The 17,974-nt window shown below is 45.3% G+C and overlaps 1 protein-coding gene across 2 annotated transcripts in view; it reads left to right on the top strand.

The window, feature by feature from the left end:
• Ttc17 (tetratricopeptide repeat domain 17) overlaps nt 1–17,974 on the top strand; it is a 108,939-nt gene that overhangs the window by 73,487 nt on the left and 17,478 nt on the right. Inside the window, exons 20-22 of one of the 2 annotated variants that reach the window (XM_023710703.1) lie at nt 3,196–3,316; nt 6,609–6,768; nt 7,722–7,805. In XM_023710703.1, coding sequence (XP_023566471.1) covers nt 3,196–3,316; nt 6,609–6,768; nt 7,722–7,805 — 365 coding nt within the window. Of the gene's footprint in view, nt 1–3,195; nt 3,317–6,608; nt 6,769–7,721; nt 7,810–17,974 lie in introns of both variants that reach the window. The other variant, XM_023710704.1, reaches the window with a different exon arrangement.

Below are 17,974 nucleotides of genomic sequence, written 5' to 3'. Positions count from 1 at the left end.
TATATATTATAATAATGACATCTTAGATTTGATGAAATACACTAGAATAAACAAGTAAGTCAAGAAGGAAATCACCAAAATGTTATAAGTGGTCATCCCTGGGTGTTGAAAAAGCTGTAGGTAATTTTCATTTTTTTCTCTCTGGGAGAGAGAGTTTCTAAATATTTTCTGGTAAGTCTGCATTATGGTTTTATAAACCAAAAAACCTAGAACTGCCTGATAAAAGTGAAATTTAAAGTCATATATGGGGGCTAGGGAGATGGCTCAGTAGAATAAGCACTTGCCTGGCAAGCGCAAGGGTCCAAGTTCAATCCCCGGTTCCGCCAAAAAATAAAATAAAAATAAAGTCACATATGGTTGAGATAATGCTAAACACTTAAGGATGTGTTAGCGGACTCCAGTTGGCGGGTCCAAGCAGGGCGTCGATGTCCTGCAGGTGAGACCACAGACCCACTGGCTGCCATTCAGGTGAAAACTTCGAAGCGTGGAAGATACGGGAAAGTTCTGTAGCGGCTCACTGTCAGTTTGTACGTGTGGATTCTGTCCTCCGTCAGCTGATAAGGCTTCTAGCAAATCCTGACAGCGTTCTAAGGCATTAGTAAGCCGACCACAAGCTGATAGGGGAAAAGTAGAGAGCCTTAGGAGCCATTGCAGGTTTACTGGAAACTAATCATAGTGTCGAACTAATTTCATTTCCTTTTTTTGGTTAGGGCTACTAGACTGGAAAGCCAGGGAAGTGCCGTAGATACAGTGTAACTGAACTTCAGCAAGACATTTATTTATTTATTTATTTATTTTAAATTTTATTTATTTATTTAGTGTGTGTGTGTGGCCTGCTCAGCCCACCAGGGGGCGGGGCTGGCTGGCATGTGGTGCTGGGGACTGAACCGTGGTCCCTGTGCTTTGCTTAGCTTAGCTTGTTTTAAGTAGGTGCTTTAGACCACTGAGCCATCTCACCAGCCCCTCAGCAAGACATTTAACAGAGCCTCTTGAGATCCTTGTGAACAAGATGGAGAGATGGGGGTTCAAAGCTTCCCCTCGCCTCCAGGAAGGAGCGCAGACTTGCTGGCGTGGCGCTCGGAACCCTTACCGCCCACCTGGCCTGTCTGCCCTCCAGCAATCTCTGGGCGTGCGTGCTCTTAGTTACGCCCGAGCCTTTGCACCTGTACTCCTCTGCCTGGAGTGCCCTGTGCCACCTCACGTGCTAAGCTGGCCTCGTCCCTAAATGTCAGGTTCCAGTGCTAGCTCTTCCTTGGCACCTTCGAGCAGTCAGTTGCGCTCTCCTTGGTGCAGATAGCGCAATGATGTCTTGTGTGTGCCCTCCTCCCTAGACCATAGTTTGAGGGCAAGCTGTCGCACTCTTCCTGTGTGCATCCCCAGTGTCTTCCACAATCCCCAGCCCCTTCTGATTGGTGCTCAATAACTTTTCAAATGAATTTCTTAAATATAAAAGAGGAGAATTGTGAAATGTATGATTTGTTTAAAGTGATTAATTGAAACAGTTAATTTGGAACTCTCTCAAATGTTCTGTTTTACTAAATTTTAGATCGGATTTTTCATTGTTAGTAAATTCTTGCAGCATAGAAAGTGCTACATAGAAGAGAAGTTCTTCCTGTCCATTCTCTTGTTCTATCAGAAGATCCCATCCTGCATCAGATTTGGTTCCGTGCTTTTTAGTAATCTCAGTAAAGAACCTGGACCCCAAAACAGTACCTGAAAACACCAGTAGGGCCGCGGAGATAGCTCAGTACTCTAAGCACCTGTCTAGGCAAGTGCCAGGACCTGGGTTCGATTCCTGGTACCACATGCCATGCCTGCCCTGCCCTGGACACACTGAGCTGGTCACCAAGTCAGGGCATGGTGGCGCATGCCTGTAATCCTGACACTGGAGAGGCCGAAACAGAACAGTCACTACGAGTCTGAGCTGTGTAGTGAGAATGCCCTGTGCCACCTGGGGTCTTTTTAAAAGAAAAGATACCAAAGGGTCTTTAAAAAAAAAAGGCACAAGTAACTCGAACTTTAAAAGCTCTACATAGCTTTAAATAGTGTGGTATTAGTATGAATGCGAGAGTCAAACACTATGGCTGTGGTCCCAGCTCTGCTGCCACCTGCTAACTGTGATTCGGGGCAAGTCAGCTACTTCCCTCTTAGCCTCGGCTTCCTCATCTGAGACATGAGGATTGAAACTGCCTCATGCGGTTATAAATGAAAACCATGTAGCACAGGCCCTGAACACACAATAAGTGCACTTAAAAGTAAATGTTAACCATTCCTTTTTGTCATTCCACCCTGATGCTTTTTTTATAGTAGTGACTCTCTCTACTGGCTGATTCTGCCCCAGAGGAGAGGCGGCAGGGTCTGGAAACCTCTGCATTGTGGTGTCTGGGGCGGGGCCAGAGGTGCTGCCAATGCGCAGGACAGGTCTCCGTGACGAAGCGTGACCCAGCCCACTGCCTGCAGTGCCAGGTTGAGGAACCCTGTGGTAGAGATGTGTTTCCACCAGGTTAGAGCTGTCCTTATAGAATCAGTATGTAGAAGGTTGAAATGTAAGAATGGCTTACTCCTTCACATTTCATATTGCTCAATCTTAAATGAAGGGGTCTAATTCTGCATCAGCAGCTGTCTTCAGACTGACGTTTTATTCGAAAACAATTTTTAGGGCTGATCAGGTAGCTCAGCAGACTAAAGTGCCTGCGTAGGCAAGCGCAAGTGACCAGGGTTCTATCCCCAGCACTACATGCCATGCCAGCTCCACCCCCAGGGCGTACTAAGATGGACATTGAGACAGCATGGTGGCATGTGCCTGTAATCCCAGCACTTGTGAGGCTGAAAACAGGAGGATCACTGTGTGTCTGATCTGTGTAGTGAGACCCTGTAGACCAAGTACTAAATACATTTTTTAAAACAAGGTTTTGGGGGGGCCGGGAAGATGGCTTAGAATAAGCGCTTACCTAGCAAGTGCAAGGGTCTGAGTTCAATCCCCGGTTCTGCAAAAAAAAAAAGATTTTTATTCCTCTTGTCATGGATGACAAGATTTTAGTTAGACCTGTGGGTTGATGGTGGGAATGCAAAAGACCAGAAAAATGATTGGCACCACTAGATACATCAATCTAGGTGAAAGTAATCACCATGGCTCACAGCACTTGGGGGTGGTCCTTTACCGTCATGTCTATTCACAGCATACTTTCCTTCTAGGAAAAAAACGTGACTACCAGAGTCTAGGATGGCCCAGCCCTGACGAGTGCCTCAAACTCCGCTGGGTCGAGCTGACTGCCATCGTGAGTACCTGGCTTGCAGTTTCTTCAAAAAACATTGAGTGAGTATCTTCAACCTGACCTTCCTTTGCAGCATTCTTGTGCCAGGGAGCCCACGGGCCTCAGCTGACCTCCGGGAAGCCCCCTGGGGCAGCAGCTCTCAGAAGAGCCCCCTTGTGGAGCTGTGGTCAGCAAAGGATGCGTTGCTGAGTGTAGTACTGTCCCCTTCTGTGGACCCCACCCGCTACAGGGTGCAATGGATGTGGCCCCCTTCTTGGTTCTGTCACCTACAATCATGTGGCTTAGTTTGAACCCAAGACTGTATACCTCTTTGTAGAAGCATAAAAGTCATATCTCATGGGCATCATACTTATAAAGCAGCAGGAGCAGATCCAAATTTAGGGACCCTCCCAAGATATAAGCTCAGACTAGAGCTTACTGGACATTTTCTTTTTTGTGAACCTTTTATCTGTGTTGCTCTCTAAAATTTGCCCAAGGCCTTCTTTTTCATTCATTTTATTTATTTATTTTGTATTTTAGTAAGTGTCTACAGGATCTTGCTATGTAGATCAGACTCGTAGCGATCCGCCTGTGTTCAGCTTCCCAAGAGCTGGGATTACAGTCATGTGCCACCATACCCAGTCTCAGTGTGCCCCGGAGGCAGGGCCGACACAGCAGGCTGGGGATCAAACCTCTGACCCCTGCATCTGCCTAAGCAGGTGCTTTAGTCTGCTGAGCTATTTATAATAATTATGTCCTTAATGTTTCTCTTCCCCGCCCCAGCACCAGGGATTGAACTCAGGCCCTTGCACTTGCCAAGCAGATGCTTATGCTGCTGAGCTGTCTCCCCAGCTGCCTTCTTATTTTATAATTACTCCTTGTCACACTGAACTAGTCCCAGAAACTTCAGTCACCGCTGACGTATTGACAGCTCCCAAATCTGAATCTCCAGACCATTCTTTGAAACCCTGTGTGTATGACCTTTGTGTCTGTACTTCTCTTATATTCCTCTAGTTCAAGAAAACAAAACACTTGGCTGGCGAGATAGCCTAGCAGTGTGAAGCACCTGCTTAGGCAAGCCTAGGGACTGCAGTTCAATCCTTGGCACCACATGCCACACCAGCCCTGCTCTCAGGGCAGTCTGAGCCAGCCACGGAAGAAAAGAAGGAAAAAAGAGACAGAGAACTGAACTCCTGTATTGTTCATACCTATTGTTCATCTGTGTTAATCACGTCCTATTGTTGGGACAAAATATCTGATACCCGCAGCTTCAAAGAGATGTTTATTTTGGCACAGGTTTCAGAGGGCTCCTTCCATGGTCATCTGGCGGTGAGGCATGGAGGAGGCAAGCTCAGCCCTTACCAGCCAGAGAGCAGAGAAACCCACCTTCCACAGTCAGCCCAGTGTGCACCTCCCCCCGCCCCCGCCTCAGGGCCTGTCAGTATGTCCACTATGAACTCTCCAACAATGGATCTACTGATGCCTGAAGCCCCCTGATGGTCCAGGCATCTTCCTGGACCTACCTCCCAATACATGTGATTTTAAAGGACCATTTTAGATCTCAACCATTACACCATCTAAGAGAGAACTGGCTGGGGCTGGCGAGATAGCTCAGCAGACTAAAGGGCCTGCTTAGGCAAGCACAGTTCAATGCCTGGCACCACATGCCATGCCCCACCCTGAGACAGCCACAGAGTCTGGGCGTGGTGGTGCATGCCAGTAATCCCCACTCTGGGGAGGCTGACAGCAGGAGAATCACCATGAGTCCAAGCTACATAGTAAGACCCTGTAACAACCAAAATACATTAAAGAAAAAAGAGAACTGATTTTGATTGTTTTTATAATCTTAGTAAATATCTCCAGCAGTGCCAACACCATGAACCTGGGCATCATCCTTAGTAATCTTTCCCTCTTAGCCCTCAAACCTAGTGGTGACCAATTCTTAGCACTTTTACTTACTGAGAACTTTGCAGAATACTTTTCTGTCTCCACTGCTGCCTCCTTAAAGCACCTCTCTGGTGGTTCTTCCATAACTCACCAATCGATCCACTGGCTTGGTTCACCTTAGCCTCTATGCCATCCATCTGCTTCCATACTCAGAATTCTTTAAGTATAAGCCAGATCATTCTTAAGACATCTAGTAAGGGTTTTTAAGCACAGCTCTGGGGAGCAGACCCAGGCCTCCCGCATGCGGGCAGTGCTCTAGCAGCTCTCACTAGCTGCTGCCCAGAATGGCCTCCGAAGCCTCCTGCTCGGCCCTTCCCCCAGCCAGGGCTTTCTCAAATGGTGTGGCCTGTGATGTTCCCACTGATCTCACCGGCTCCATCCATGCTTGTCCCTCTGATTTCTCCTAAGCCTCACCTCTTCAAGGAGCCCTCTACCAGCCATCCGTGCAGAGGAGTTCTTGCCCTCCCACAGTGTATTCCCACTATACCGCATTGTCACCTTCTGTGACTTAACCACATCTACAAGAAGTGAACGCCTCACAGAGTGATGAGCGTCTGAAGAGCAGGACTGTTTGTGTTTTCTTTATTGGAGCCCTGCTGTTTGACGTGTAATAGGCACAGAATAGATAAATAATAAGTGGGTCAGGGAGTGAATCAGTGCTTGCCTAATGTATGTTGAATTCTTTTTTTTTTTTTTTTTTTTTTTTTTTTGTCTTTTTGAGACAGGGCTTGCACTGCAGTTCAGGCGGGCCTTGAGCTCACTTTGTAGTCCAGGCTGCTCTGGAACTCGAAACAATACTCCTGCCTCAGCCCACTGCAAGCCCCAGGTGCTGGCATTACAGGCATGTATCACCATGCCTGGTTTATAAAGCCTTCTCAGTTTCAATTTTTAAAGTAAATATGGCAGTGCCTCCTTGCCATGCCAGTGCCCATGATACCATTTAGCCTGAGTATAGTGAGAAAACAGTCACCTGGGTTCATGAGGGAATTTCTGCACGGACATTGGCGTACCACGCACAGCTGCGGCTGTGCAAAACTGAGTAACCGTTAGGAGCTTTTAGCTGGCTCATGAGGGCAAGGTGCTGTGTGTAAAGGAAAAGAGAAATCAGTTGTAGGAATCAGTTGTAGGTTTCTTTTTTTTTTATTTTATTTTATGTATTTGGTAGAGGGTCTCACTATGCAGCTCAGACTCGCAGTGATCCTCCTATTTCAGCCTCTCCAGCACGGTATTACAGCATGTGGTTCCGGGAATCAAACCAGGGTCCTTGCGCTTGTCTAGGCAGGCGCCTGATTTTATCGTCACCAATGTCAGCCCCGCCTTGGGGAGGGAGTTAGCTGGCAGTCAGCACAGGCCTCGCCCCCCCAGGAGCCCCTCCCTGTGGCTCACGCTGTCATCCCTGCTTCCCAGCATCACGGAGCACATCGACTTCGCTACGCCTATACAGCAGCCGGCCACAGAGCCCGTCTGCAACGGCAACCTCCCCACCAGCATGCACACCCTGGACCACCTGCACGGCGTGTCCAGCCGAGCCAGCCTGCACTACTCGGGCGAGAGCCAGCTCACAGAGGTGCGTGCTCGGCCACAGCCAGCCTGCTGGGCCTTGAGGGTCGCAGCCAGGGCGTGGTGGCCATGTCTCTTAGCGGGTTGTCTGCCAGTGGCTTCAGACCAAACTTGGTTCCTTTCAGGCCCTGGGACTGAGCTTCTGCTTATATGGTTAATATGATGCTGAGCTTTCATCTCTTTTTACCCATCAAGGTGTTTAGTGCTCTGTGTATAGTGCTCAGTCTAACCCTCAGACAGAGGCTCCTTGAGAGAAGTATTTGAGGCAGTTAATTATCCTGCTGCAATTCTTGAAAAGGAAAGAAGGCAAGGAGGACCCTAGTGGAGAAGATGGGCTGAATAAGATAATCATGTACAGTGTACCGTCAGGAAAGGGAGTAAAAAGATGTTTATCAGAATGAAGGACATTTCCAGTGATTTGAAGCCATAAGTTATAGAACACCATGTAGTCTCATACTTTATGAGGATCAAATGTATACATAGAAAAGTATTTGATTTCTTTTAATCTTTTATTTATTTATTTATTTATTTGGTACAGGGTCTCGATATGTACCTCAGATCTGTAGTGATCCTCCTGCCTCAGCCTCCCCAGCACTGGGATTACAGGGGTGTGTCACCATGCCCAGTTTTGGTGGCTAGCAAGGTGTGCCAGGGGTTCCAGGGCCAGCACAACATGCAGTAGTGAGAATCAAACCCGGGTCCTTGTGCTTGCCAGGCAGGTGCTGAGACCACTGAGCTATCTCCCCAGCCCAAAAAGTATTTGAAAGTATGTTCATTTTTATTAAGCAGGAGAGGGCTGAGGGGGTGGCAGAACAATTGGAATGAGTCTTCCCTGACAGCCTCAAGGAGGACCACAGAACGTGTGCACAGAAGCCTCAGGTGCCCAGCACAGTGTCATCAGCACCGTGTAGATCCTGCCTCCTTTTCACTCATCCACCTGCGATCTCCCTTCCATTCCAGGTATTGCAGAACCTTGGCAAAGACCAGTACCCCCAGCAGTCACTTGAACAAATTGGTACCCGAATTGCCAAAGTTTTGGAAAAAGTAAGTCACCCCACAAGATCACTGGACGCCCTGGCCTACCTCTGACTTCTTTGTTGGGTATTTTGTTTTGTTTATGTATTTAGTGCAGGGACTCACTACCCAGATTGGACTCATACTGATCCTCCTGTTTTCAGCCTCCCAAGCGCTGGTATTACAGGTGCCTGCCACCACACCCAGTCTCCCGGGGGACGGGTCCAGCACGGCAGGCCCAGGGATTAAACCAGGTCCCTGTGTCCGGCTAAGCAGGCATGTTAATACACTGGGCTGTCTGGCCAGCCCTTTGTCGGGATTTTGTTCCTGAATGGCTCACACCTCTTGGGTTCACTCCTGTCACTTGTGACCAAAGGGATGAGGCCAGGAAGCGCGGGCAGGCGTTTCAGTCGCTTTCCATTACCTCCCCCTCCCTCACTGGGCTGATGTTCTGCCCTGCTGCCTCGTTTGCCTCCTGTGGTGAAACTTACCTACTCGGGCCTCTCTTCTTTCCTGCAGTGTGCACATGTCGCAGTGGCGGTGCTAGAGCCACACAAGCAAGCCATAGGCGGTGTCAGGTGCTCTGCTCATGGTATTTTGGACTGTAGGTGGGAAGCAGCTTGAAATGCCTTTTCTCTTGACGCTGTGATACAATGTATGGAGTATTCATAAAAGTGCATTTCCATAAACCATATAAAAGATGTTTAGCAAAAATCGCTAGGACTGCTCTGTCTCTGCATGATATTTGTGTAAAGAAGAGGAGTTTTTAAATTTTAATTTGTTCAATTTATGGCAAAGAATCTCTCCATTCTATCATTATGTAACATTAAAGAGATTATAAAACAGTGATTAAGAGAACCACTCAACTTCCCATATGAATATGACAGTATGAGATAATAATTTCTTTCCTCTTTTGGATATCACATGTGGAAAAACCAATAACAAATTCCATTTCTAATGAAACTAGGCAGCAGATGTGATTCTCAGACTCCAAAAAACAACAGCTACCAAAAGTGGTTAAGATCAACAAAGATATCATATGGGACAAATAATAGCAGAAGCCAAGCTGCTGTAGCAGTTTCAAAATATGTCAACAGAAATCTGCTGCATGAGGGCCAGGGAGATAACGCAGTGGCGTAAATGCCTGCCTGGCAAGCACAAGGTCCTGAGTTCGATCCTCAGTACTAAAAAAAAAATCTGCCTGAAGGAACTTTCTACAGATAGCCCAACCAGGAAAGTCCTGAGTAATAAAAATTGACAAACAACTTTGATACAAATGTGTAAGACAGGATTGCTGCGAGTTCGAGATCAGCCTGGGGACTACAGAAGTGAGCTCAAGGCCAGCCTGCACTGTGTGGTGAGACCTTGACTCAAAAAAAAAAAAAAAAAAGTGTAAGAAAACCATAGAAAAGAATGGAAAAACTTAGCAAAGAATATTCCGCAGAAAAATATTGTCGTGGGGCAGATTATACTTCAGAGTCTGCTTTGCCATGTATTTTTTAAAAATCATATTAAATAATCTTTATCAATGAAGATCACAAAGCAAAAATATAAAAATACAGAGAGATTAGCAAAGGATATAGAAGCGGGAGATAGAAAAACAGAAGTATAGGATAAGATTCTCTTATCAAGAATGCTTGGGGAAAAAAAAAAAGAATGCTTGGAAAAATAGAATATGATGACAGAAATAATGACAAGGAATCACAAAGAAAATACAACATAAACTCAGGAAGGCACATGTAGGACAAAAATGACCAAAGTAACTAAAATAAAGTGGAATTAGGCCCGGGCAGAGAGCTCAGCAGACTATAAGCTGGCGCAGGGACCAGGGTTCAATCCCTGGTATGCTGTGCCGTGCCGACCCCGCCCCAGGCACACGGAAATGGCAGCTGAGATTGGGTGTGGTGGTGCACACCTATAATCCCAGCGCTTGTGAGGCTGAAACAGGAGAATCACTACGAGTCCGATCTACATAGTGAGAGCCTGTAGACCCTGTCCTAAATACATAAAAAATAAAGTGGAATTAAAAACGAGAACATGAACAGGTAAAAATGCACTTAAAGCTAGAATTAAGTAAATAAGAATTAATCTTATTTTTATAAAATATGCCTCACTAAAACGCTGTACTGTGTGCCAGAGAAAACTGATCCAGAATAAGCCAGCGACAGTGCTTATTCCGGAAAATTACGCAATTCTAGCAAGACAAGCATTGTCCTGGACACTGGCGTAGCTGACTAGTCGCCAGCGGAGGCACTTGGACTTTGGCACAGCTGGATCCTATGTGGGGCTTCACCGGGCAAGTGTCCTTGGTCTCACGAGAAGGAGCTCTCCACAGACTTGCTCTTCAGGGAGGGCGGGGCAGGCCCTGGCAGTGTGAATAACAGCCCTGCGTGGAGTGAGGACAGGAGCTGAGCCTCAGAGCCCCATACCCAACTGTGGGAAGTGATGCAGGGACAGAATTCAGACTAAAACTGAGTCAGTTAGGTAAAGGGAAGATTTGAAAAGAGCATAGTGTTGGAATGAGTCATAAAGAAATTATTTCTAAGTGAAGTCAAAACAAAGGAGCATAAAAGCAAGTAAACACAGTGGACTCTGCATAAAAGCAAGTAAACACAGTGGACTCTGCCTAAGGAAAGCAGAGGGCAGAAATGAGGGTGGGTTTTTTTGTTTTGTTTGCTTTCTGACATGGGATCTCACTGTGTAGTTCAGGCTATTGCGAATTCATGGTGGTCCTCCTACCTCAGCCTCCAAAATGCTGAGATTACAGGTGTGCACCACCACATTGGGCCTCAAAATAGGATTTTTTTTTTTCTTTTTCTTTTTTTTTTCTTTCTTTTTTTTTTTTTAATTTTTTTCCGCTAGAGGTCAAACTCAGGACCTTGTGCTTGCCAGGCAGGTGCTAATACCGCTGAGCTATGTCCCTGGCCCCTAAAATAGGATATTTACAGAATCAGACTAGGGCTGACAGTGTAGCTTAGTGGCAGTATACCTGCTTGATGAGTACAAGGCCCTCCCTAGAAAGAAAAGAAAACGTGTCTACTTTGAAAAAAATAATAAGGTGTATAATATGTAGATGAATTTAAAAACCTCGATGAAATGTTTTAAGACAATACAACTTACAGTAATTGACCTTGGTACAGACCGACTCTCATGAAGACCAATTAGCATAGAACAAATGGAGAAAACAGTAAACTGCCACTGTGCTCACTCACCCAGAAGACATCGTGCGACATTGTCACTATACTTTAAAGATCAAGAAATGCCAACACTGCTGTATTAAAGATTTACTTTCTGAGGCAAATAAAATATTGACCCTCAAGTATGAAAGAGTTAACATCCGAAAGGAAACTTCTAGGCCTGTCCACTTCTCAGTGTCGTTCAAAAGTGATCAACAAAATACTGGCAAGCAGAACCCAGCAGTACATTGTAAAAACAGTGAGTCATGGCGCAGGGCTTTATTCCAGAATACAGAACTGATTCACTGTGTGAAAGCCATCAGTATCCCACGTTCACAGAGGTGAAAGGGAAACATAGAGTCATTCCCAAACTCGAACAAACCTTGGACATAACCTGTGCCAATTTAGATTAAGGACCCTAAATTAGGAACTGGTAGTACTTTTCTTCACATGGGGTCCAGCATACGTGTGCGCAGAAATGCCAGAACCTCCGTAGATTCTGTGTAGGTGCTTTTCTACTAAACAACAGGAAAGAATGTGTATTGTATCTTCTGTGTTTGAAACAGTTTGGAGACAGTGGTGTAGAAAAAGAAATGGAAGACATTCAGGCTGTCTCCTAATACTTACCACCATGTCTAACAAGACACTAAAGAATCCATGGGAAAATGACTGCAGAGACTATGCAAATTTAATCAAGTAATGGGTTAAAATAAATTAATAAAGTTATTAAAACAATAAATTCAATTTCCAAATTAGGATGTAGTAGGGCAGGGCAGCAGACTGGAGGAACTTGAAAAGCCAGATAAACTTTTAAAAGCACATTTATAAAGACATCAGCAAGTTAGAAGCAATGGGCTATGAGCACGCCACGTGGCTGATGGTAGGAAACCTTTCCAGGATGAGTTATTACTAGACGTTTTCTGCCACTGAGGGGCTCTTGTTGATTCTGGAAATGCCCAGATCTTCAGCTCAGAAAATGCCACTCTTGGGGAGAAGAGAAACAGTAACACTTGTAGCTCTTGCTCAAGGTGGGATCAACAAATTGGAAACCAAATACGTGGCCATTTTAGTTTCCCAAGGAGCATTAAATTAGAGCTGAGCCCACATGAGAATCTCAGGAGTTAGGCTCAGAACTTAGTGAAATGTCTTCATCTCACGCTGCTTAAAAAACAAGGCTAAGCCTAAACACATGATGGTCTTCCCCACACTTTATACTGTATGCAAAAATTAATTCAAAATGGATCAAAGACCTAACTATACCTCAAAGGATACAATTCTTGGAAGAAAACATGAGGGTAGACTTCAAGCCATTGGATTTGACAAGCATTTCTTGGATATGACTCTAAAAGCATGAGCAATAAAAGTAAACAAGCCGGGCCGCATCAGAATTTAAAGCTCCTGGTCATCAAAGGACATCATCAGCAAAATTAAAAGGAAACCTATAGAATAGGGGGAGATAGTTGCAAACCACATATCCTATAAGGCTTTAATATCCAGAATACATAAAAAATTCCTATAGCTCTGTAGTGAAGCCAAGCAAGCCAATCTAAAGCTACACAGAGGACGTGAACACACATTTCTCCAAAGACAGCACACAAATGGCCAACAACAAAAGGAAAAATTACCAGCATCACTAACCTCATAAATGCAAATCAAAGCCATAGTGACCTATTATCTCAGGGCCATTAGGGTGGCTGTATTTTCATCAGATTAGGCCTCATGATGTATAATTTGTCACAGAACAGATAAATAACAGATGACTAGAAAATATCCAAGTGGAAGCAAGCAAACATAAAGGAACTTAAGGGTGGTTCAGATAAGGACATAAAACATAAAACATATCAAAAAAGAAGAAAGCTTAACATATGGAGTACCAGAAATGTGAGGAGGAGGGGACAGAAGCAGAGTTGTAAGAGGTAATGACTAGTAAGTCTCTAAAAATTATAGAAGACATCATTCCACAGAGTCAGGAAAGCCTGCACCCACAAATATAAATACAAAGATGCCCATTATAGCATTATAGCAAACAATTATTTTTAAAAAGAAAGAATAAAATCTTTAGGGGAAGAATCACTTTCAAAGAGAAGGCTAAGACTGGTGACAAGCTTCGCAGTGGAGCAGTGGAGCCAGAACAGCAAGGGACAGTGACTTGGTTGCTGAATAAAAGCACTGCAAACCCCACATCCTGTGCTCAGCAAGTCTCTTAGGAGAATGGAATGATCCGTGTGCAAGGTATTGGCAGGAAAATTTAAAAAATAGGTCAGTGGAACAGAGTAGGGAGGCCGTAAATGCCAAATGGTTTTCTACAAGAGCACCACAGTGTTGGAATGTTGGAAGTAAAAATCTCTGCAACAAATGTTGCTGGAATTCCCAGATGTTCATAAAGAAGAAAATAGCCCATACTTCAGATCATTGACAAAAGTCAACTTGAGATGAATTGTAAATGTAAACATGAAAGTAAAATTAAAATATGAAGGCACTAGGACAGAACATTAAGGAAATATGTCCAAGACCTTAGTGTTGTATTTTAAAAGCACAACTGGAATTGGGTTTCAAGTTTGTACTCAAACAGGATGGGTATTATTTCGGTAAATAATTTGTGGGACATAAAAAGCATGAGCTATACAAGAGAAAATTGGCAAATTGGTTTTGTTTGTTTCTTTCTTTGTTTGGTTTTTGTGGCTGGCTCAGGCTACCCTGGGGCCAGGGCTGGTGCACTGTGCAGTCCCTGTGCTTTGCCTAAGTTTGCCTAAGCAGGCACTTTACACTACTGAGGTATCTCGCCAGCCCGGCAAATTGTATTTTATCAAAATTAAAACAACAGTTCAACAGATACAAATAGAGAAGCCACAGACTGGGATAAAATAATCACATATATTTCACAGAAGATATGAATCCAAAACATATATTTAAAAAATCCTGCAAATACAAAATAAAACCCAGTAATGCAATACCACTTAATATTTCTAGAAAGGTTAAAATTTAAAAAAAAATTTGATAATGACAAAGGTTGAGGTGGGTTTGGAGCACTGGGAACTCTCACATCTCTAGTGAGACACTACAGTGGTATAACCATTTTATAAGCAAGTTAGCAACTAAGCATATATGACTCAGTAATTTTACTGCTGCATGTGTACCAAAGAGACATGAAAATGTATGTCTGCAAAAATACTTGTTAAATCAGAAGCTTTATTCATAATAACCTGTGAAAATGGAAACAGCTGCCTATCAATAGGTGAATAGACAAACTCTGGTACAGTCATACACTGGATGCTATTCAGCAAGAAAGAACCAGCATCATGAATCTCAACAATATGCTAACAAAAGAAGTTGGACATGAAAAAAAGTATATAATGTCTGATTCTGAGTGTATGAAATTGTAGACTAATCAGAACTAACCTGTGTGAGGAAAGGCAGATCCATGATTGCCTTGTGGGGGATAGCACGGACCAAGAAGCAACAGGAAAGAACTCTTTGGATGGTTGTATATTTCTATCTTGAAGCAATTGTCAAAACTAAAATTGGGGCCAGCAAGATAGCTCAGTGGACTAAAGTGCCTGCTTAGGCAAGCACAGGGACTGCAGTTTGATTCCCAGCACCACATGCCACGCCAGCACCACCCCCAGGGCAGGGTGAGCAGGCCAGAGTCCAGGAGTAGTGGCATGGTGACGCACACCTATAATCCCAGCCCTGGGGAGCCTGAAAGCATAAGGATCACTGTAAGTCCAAGCTGTGTACTGAGACCGTATAGCAACCAAATAGATTGGGAAAAAAAAAAAAAAAAAATGAATGTTACACCTAAGTTCTCAGCATTTCTCTCTATGTAAATTGTACCTCTTTTTTTTTTTTTTTTTTTTTTTTAATGTATTTAGGACAGGGTCTGTAGGGTCTCACTACACAGGTAAGACTCATAGTGATTCTCCTGTTTTCAGCCTCCTAAGCGCTGGCATTACAGGCACACGTCACCACTCCCAGTCTCAATCACTGTCTCAGTGCTCACCAGGAGCAGGGCCAGCACGGCATGCCAGAGATTGAACCCCTGCTGCTGCACTCTACCTAAGTAGGCACTTTAGTCCACTGAGCTATCTGGCAGGCCTTTTCATTTTTTAAAAAATGAAGATTAAATATTTTAGTCCACCAAAGACTGAAATATGTATGTTACCCACAAACTTGCCCAAAAAATTACTAACAAGATTTTACAGGCAGAAGGAAAATTATCTCAGATAGAAGCTCAGAAATAAAAGAAGGGGCCAGGGAGATGGCTCAGTGGAATAAGCGCTTCCCTGGCAAGTGCAAGGGCCTGCGTTCAATCCCCGGTTCCCACCAAAAAAGAAAAAATAAAAATAAAAGAAATAGCAAAGAGCAACTGAAAGAGTAAATACTGGAGTCCACATAAATAGATACAACACTACAAAGTAAAAACAGATCTTCTGAAGTTAAAATTCCTGACAGTGACAGTACAGAAGCAGAGGGAGTTGCACTGACCATGTTAGGTAGCTCTGGGTCCCATCTGCCGCACCGCATTCAGCCAGCTCAGCAGGCCTCGCTTAGCCTGGCCCTCGATGAGCAGTATGTGGAGTGGGAAACACAAGCTGCCCCCACAGAGGTGTGTGCATCTGGGGTGAACCTCACCCTAGGCCAGGGGCACTGCTGCCAAGCGACAGTGGAGGTATGCGAGAACACATGAAACAACTCATTGTGGCAACCTACCCTAGCTTAGCGGTCACAAGCTCCAAACAGAAGTCTGTGTCTTCTGCAGTAGGGAATATTTTACCACCAAACTATGTAGAGGGGCATGGCTGGCTGTAAGAAGCATAGCACTCAAAAGGCAAACTGTGGCCTCCCAGTGTTTATAATTTATTTACAGTCATTTAGTGCAGATTCTGTCCACCAGCCAGACCATTTGAATCAATACCTGAACTGACTTGTCACGGCTTTCCCCTTTCTATTAGGTTTTCAGGGTAATAGAGCTTGAAGGTTTCCCCAGCACTGGTTTCCATTGTAGGCTCATAGACTTACCTCCACAGCCCTGAACTCACTTAAGTACAGGACTCAGACTTCTAGGTGCATCATAACTAAAATCTTATTAAAGTATAGGGTTGGCCAAGTAGCTCAGCACATTAAAATGCCTACAAGCAGGCACAGGGGCCAGGGGTTCAATCCCCGGGCCTGCCATGCTAGCCCCACCCCCGGGGCGCACTGAGACAGCAATTGAAACTGAGCATGGTGGCATGAGCCTGTAATCACAGTGCTGAGAGGCTGTAAACAAGAGAAACTATGAGTCTGATCTAGTAGTGAGACCCTGAATACCCTGTAGACCCTTCCCTAAAAATACAAAATTAAAAATAAACAATAAAATATAGATTGTTGAACCCCTGTGGCCCCACTTCCATATTCAGTAGGTCTAAGAATTTGCCTTTCTAGTAAGTTCTCTGACTTGACTGTTAGTCTGAGTCCTACATGTTGAAAGCAGTGCCTTAGAAGATGGCAATGATAGGAGAATCCCATTTGCCCTTCCAGAAGACAGCAAGGATCTCCACATACTCTTGGTTTCCTCTTTTATTTTATTTATCTATTTTTGTATTTAGTGCAGGGTCTACAGGGTCTCACTATGTAGATTGGACTCGTAGTGATTCTCCTGTTATCTTAGCACACCCCAGGGGTGGGACCAGCTTGGCAGGCTAGGGATCGAACCCAGGTTTCATCTTTTAAAAGTAATCATTATTGCTATTTGTTCAGGTGCCTGTTGGTATCCTTTCTCTAGGAAGTTGCGTTTGCGTGGCCTCTGTCACCATCACCAGGTGGCAGCAGTCAGACTTAGGCTTCCATCCTTAGTACATTGCCTCAGCCTCCAGTCACCGCTGAGGTTGTCACTGCACGTGATGCTCAGGAGTCTGTGCGAAGTCTCCTGTTCTGTGGCCCCAGGTTTGCGCCAGGCTGGCGTTGCCACTGCAGTTTTTTGTTGTTGTTGTTGGAACTGGGGATTGAACTCAGACCCTTGCACTTGCCAGGCAAGCACTTATCCTACTGAGCTATCTCCTCCGACCCAGGATTTTTTTTTTTTCTCCGAATGCCTTCAGGGCAGGTTTGGCTGGCTTGAGTTGTGGGGATCGAACCACAGCAACCTGAGCCTGACTGCTTTATTGAAGCAGCCACTTAAAGAACTGAGCTATGGGGCAGGCCCCCAAAGAACTGAGCTAAGGGGCAGGCCCCCATCACTGCAGTTTGTACGCCAGGTTGCTACGCGGTACTCCTCGGCCTTGTGACCTGGTCCAGAGCATTCCTCCACTCATGTCCCCAAGCTCCACTGCGGAAGGCCCATAGACACTGGCCCAGGCTGACTGGATCGGTTCTGTTCTCTGACTGCCGCCCCAGCCGCACCCATGGAGCTCAAGCTCTTGTGCTAGGCTCCTCCCTGCCCTCTATAAGCAGTCAGCGCCGGAGGCATTGTTATCATCCAACCCAGCTCTTGCAGCTAGGTTCTGGGTTGGACCCATGCCATGGACAGTGGGGAAGAGTGGGCAGTTTTCTCAGTGTAAGGTTGTCTCCAGCTGTCATCCCTTCCCAAAGGAGAAGTTTTATCCTGTCACATGATGCTAAGCTTTCATCGTCAGCCTGTGGGAAAACTGGGCCTCGTGAGGCTTCAGGCTTGTTTGTCCAGGCCTTTTATGTGCCCACACTTGGGCTGTGTTGAACTAAAGCTAGGCAGACCTGTTCTGCTGTTGCTCCTGCCCCACAGTGCCTGTTCACAGTGGCTTCAGAACCATCTAGACAGGTTATTCATATACCTCAGTAGGCCGCACACGGCCTCACTTTCACAAAGACCCGAGAATGACAACAGATACGAGAAGCCAGCAGCGCAGCTTCTCCCAGTGCCCTGTGCTGCATGACAACAGTCCCTAGGTCTGTTCTCAGCCCCTCCCTTTAAGTAGCAACGCAAGGACAGGGGCCCAAGACCACCGCATGTGGGCACAGTCTGGCTTAGAGATCTCAAGAGTCTTTCCTGGCCCAGAAAGGCCCAAG

This window comes from Octodon degus, unplaced genomic scaffold (genome assembly GCF_000260255.1).
Source record: "Octodon degus isolate 3935 unplaced genomic scaffold, OctDeg1.0 scaffold00018, whole genome shotgun sequence".
In the NCBI taxonomy this organism is placed as follows: domain Eukaryota; kingdom Metazoa; phylum Chordata; class Mammalia; order Rodentia; family Octodontidae; genus Octodon; species Octodon degus.
This window is presented reverse-complemented; position numbering and strand designations above follow the sequence as displayed.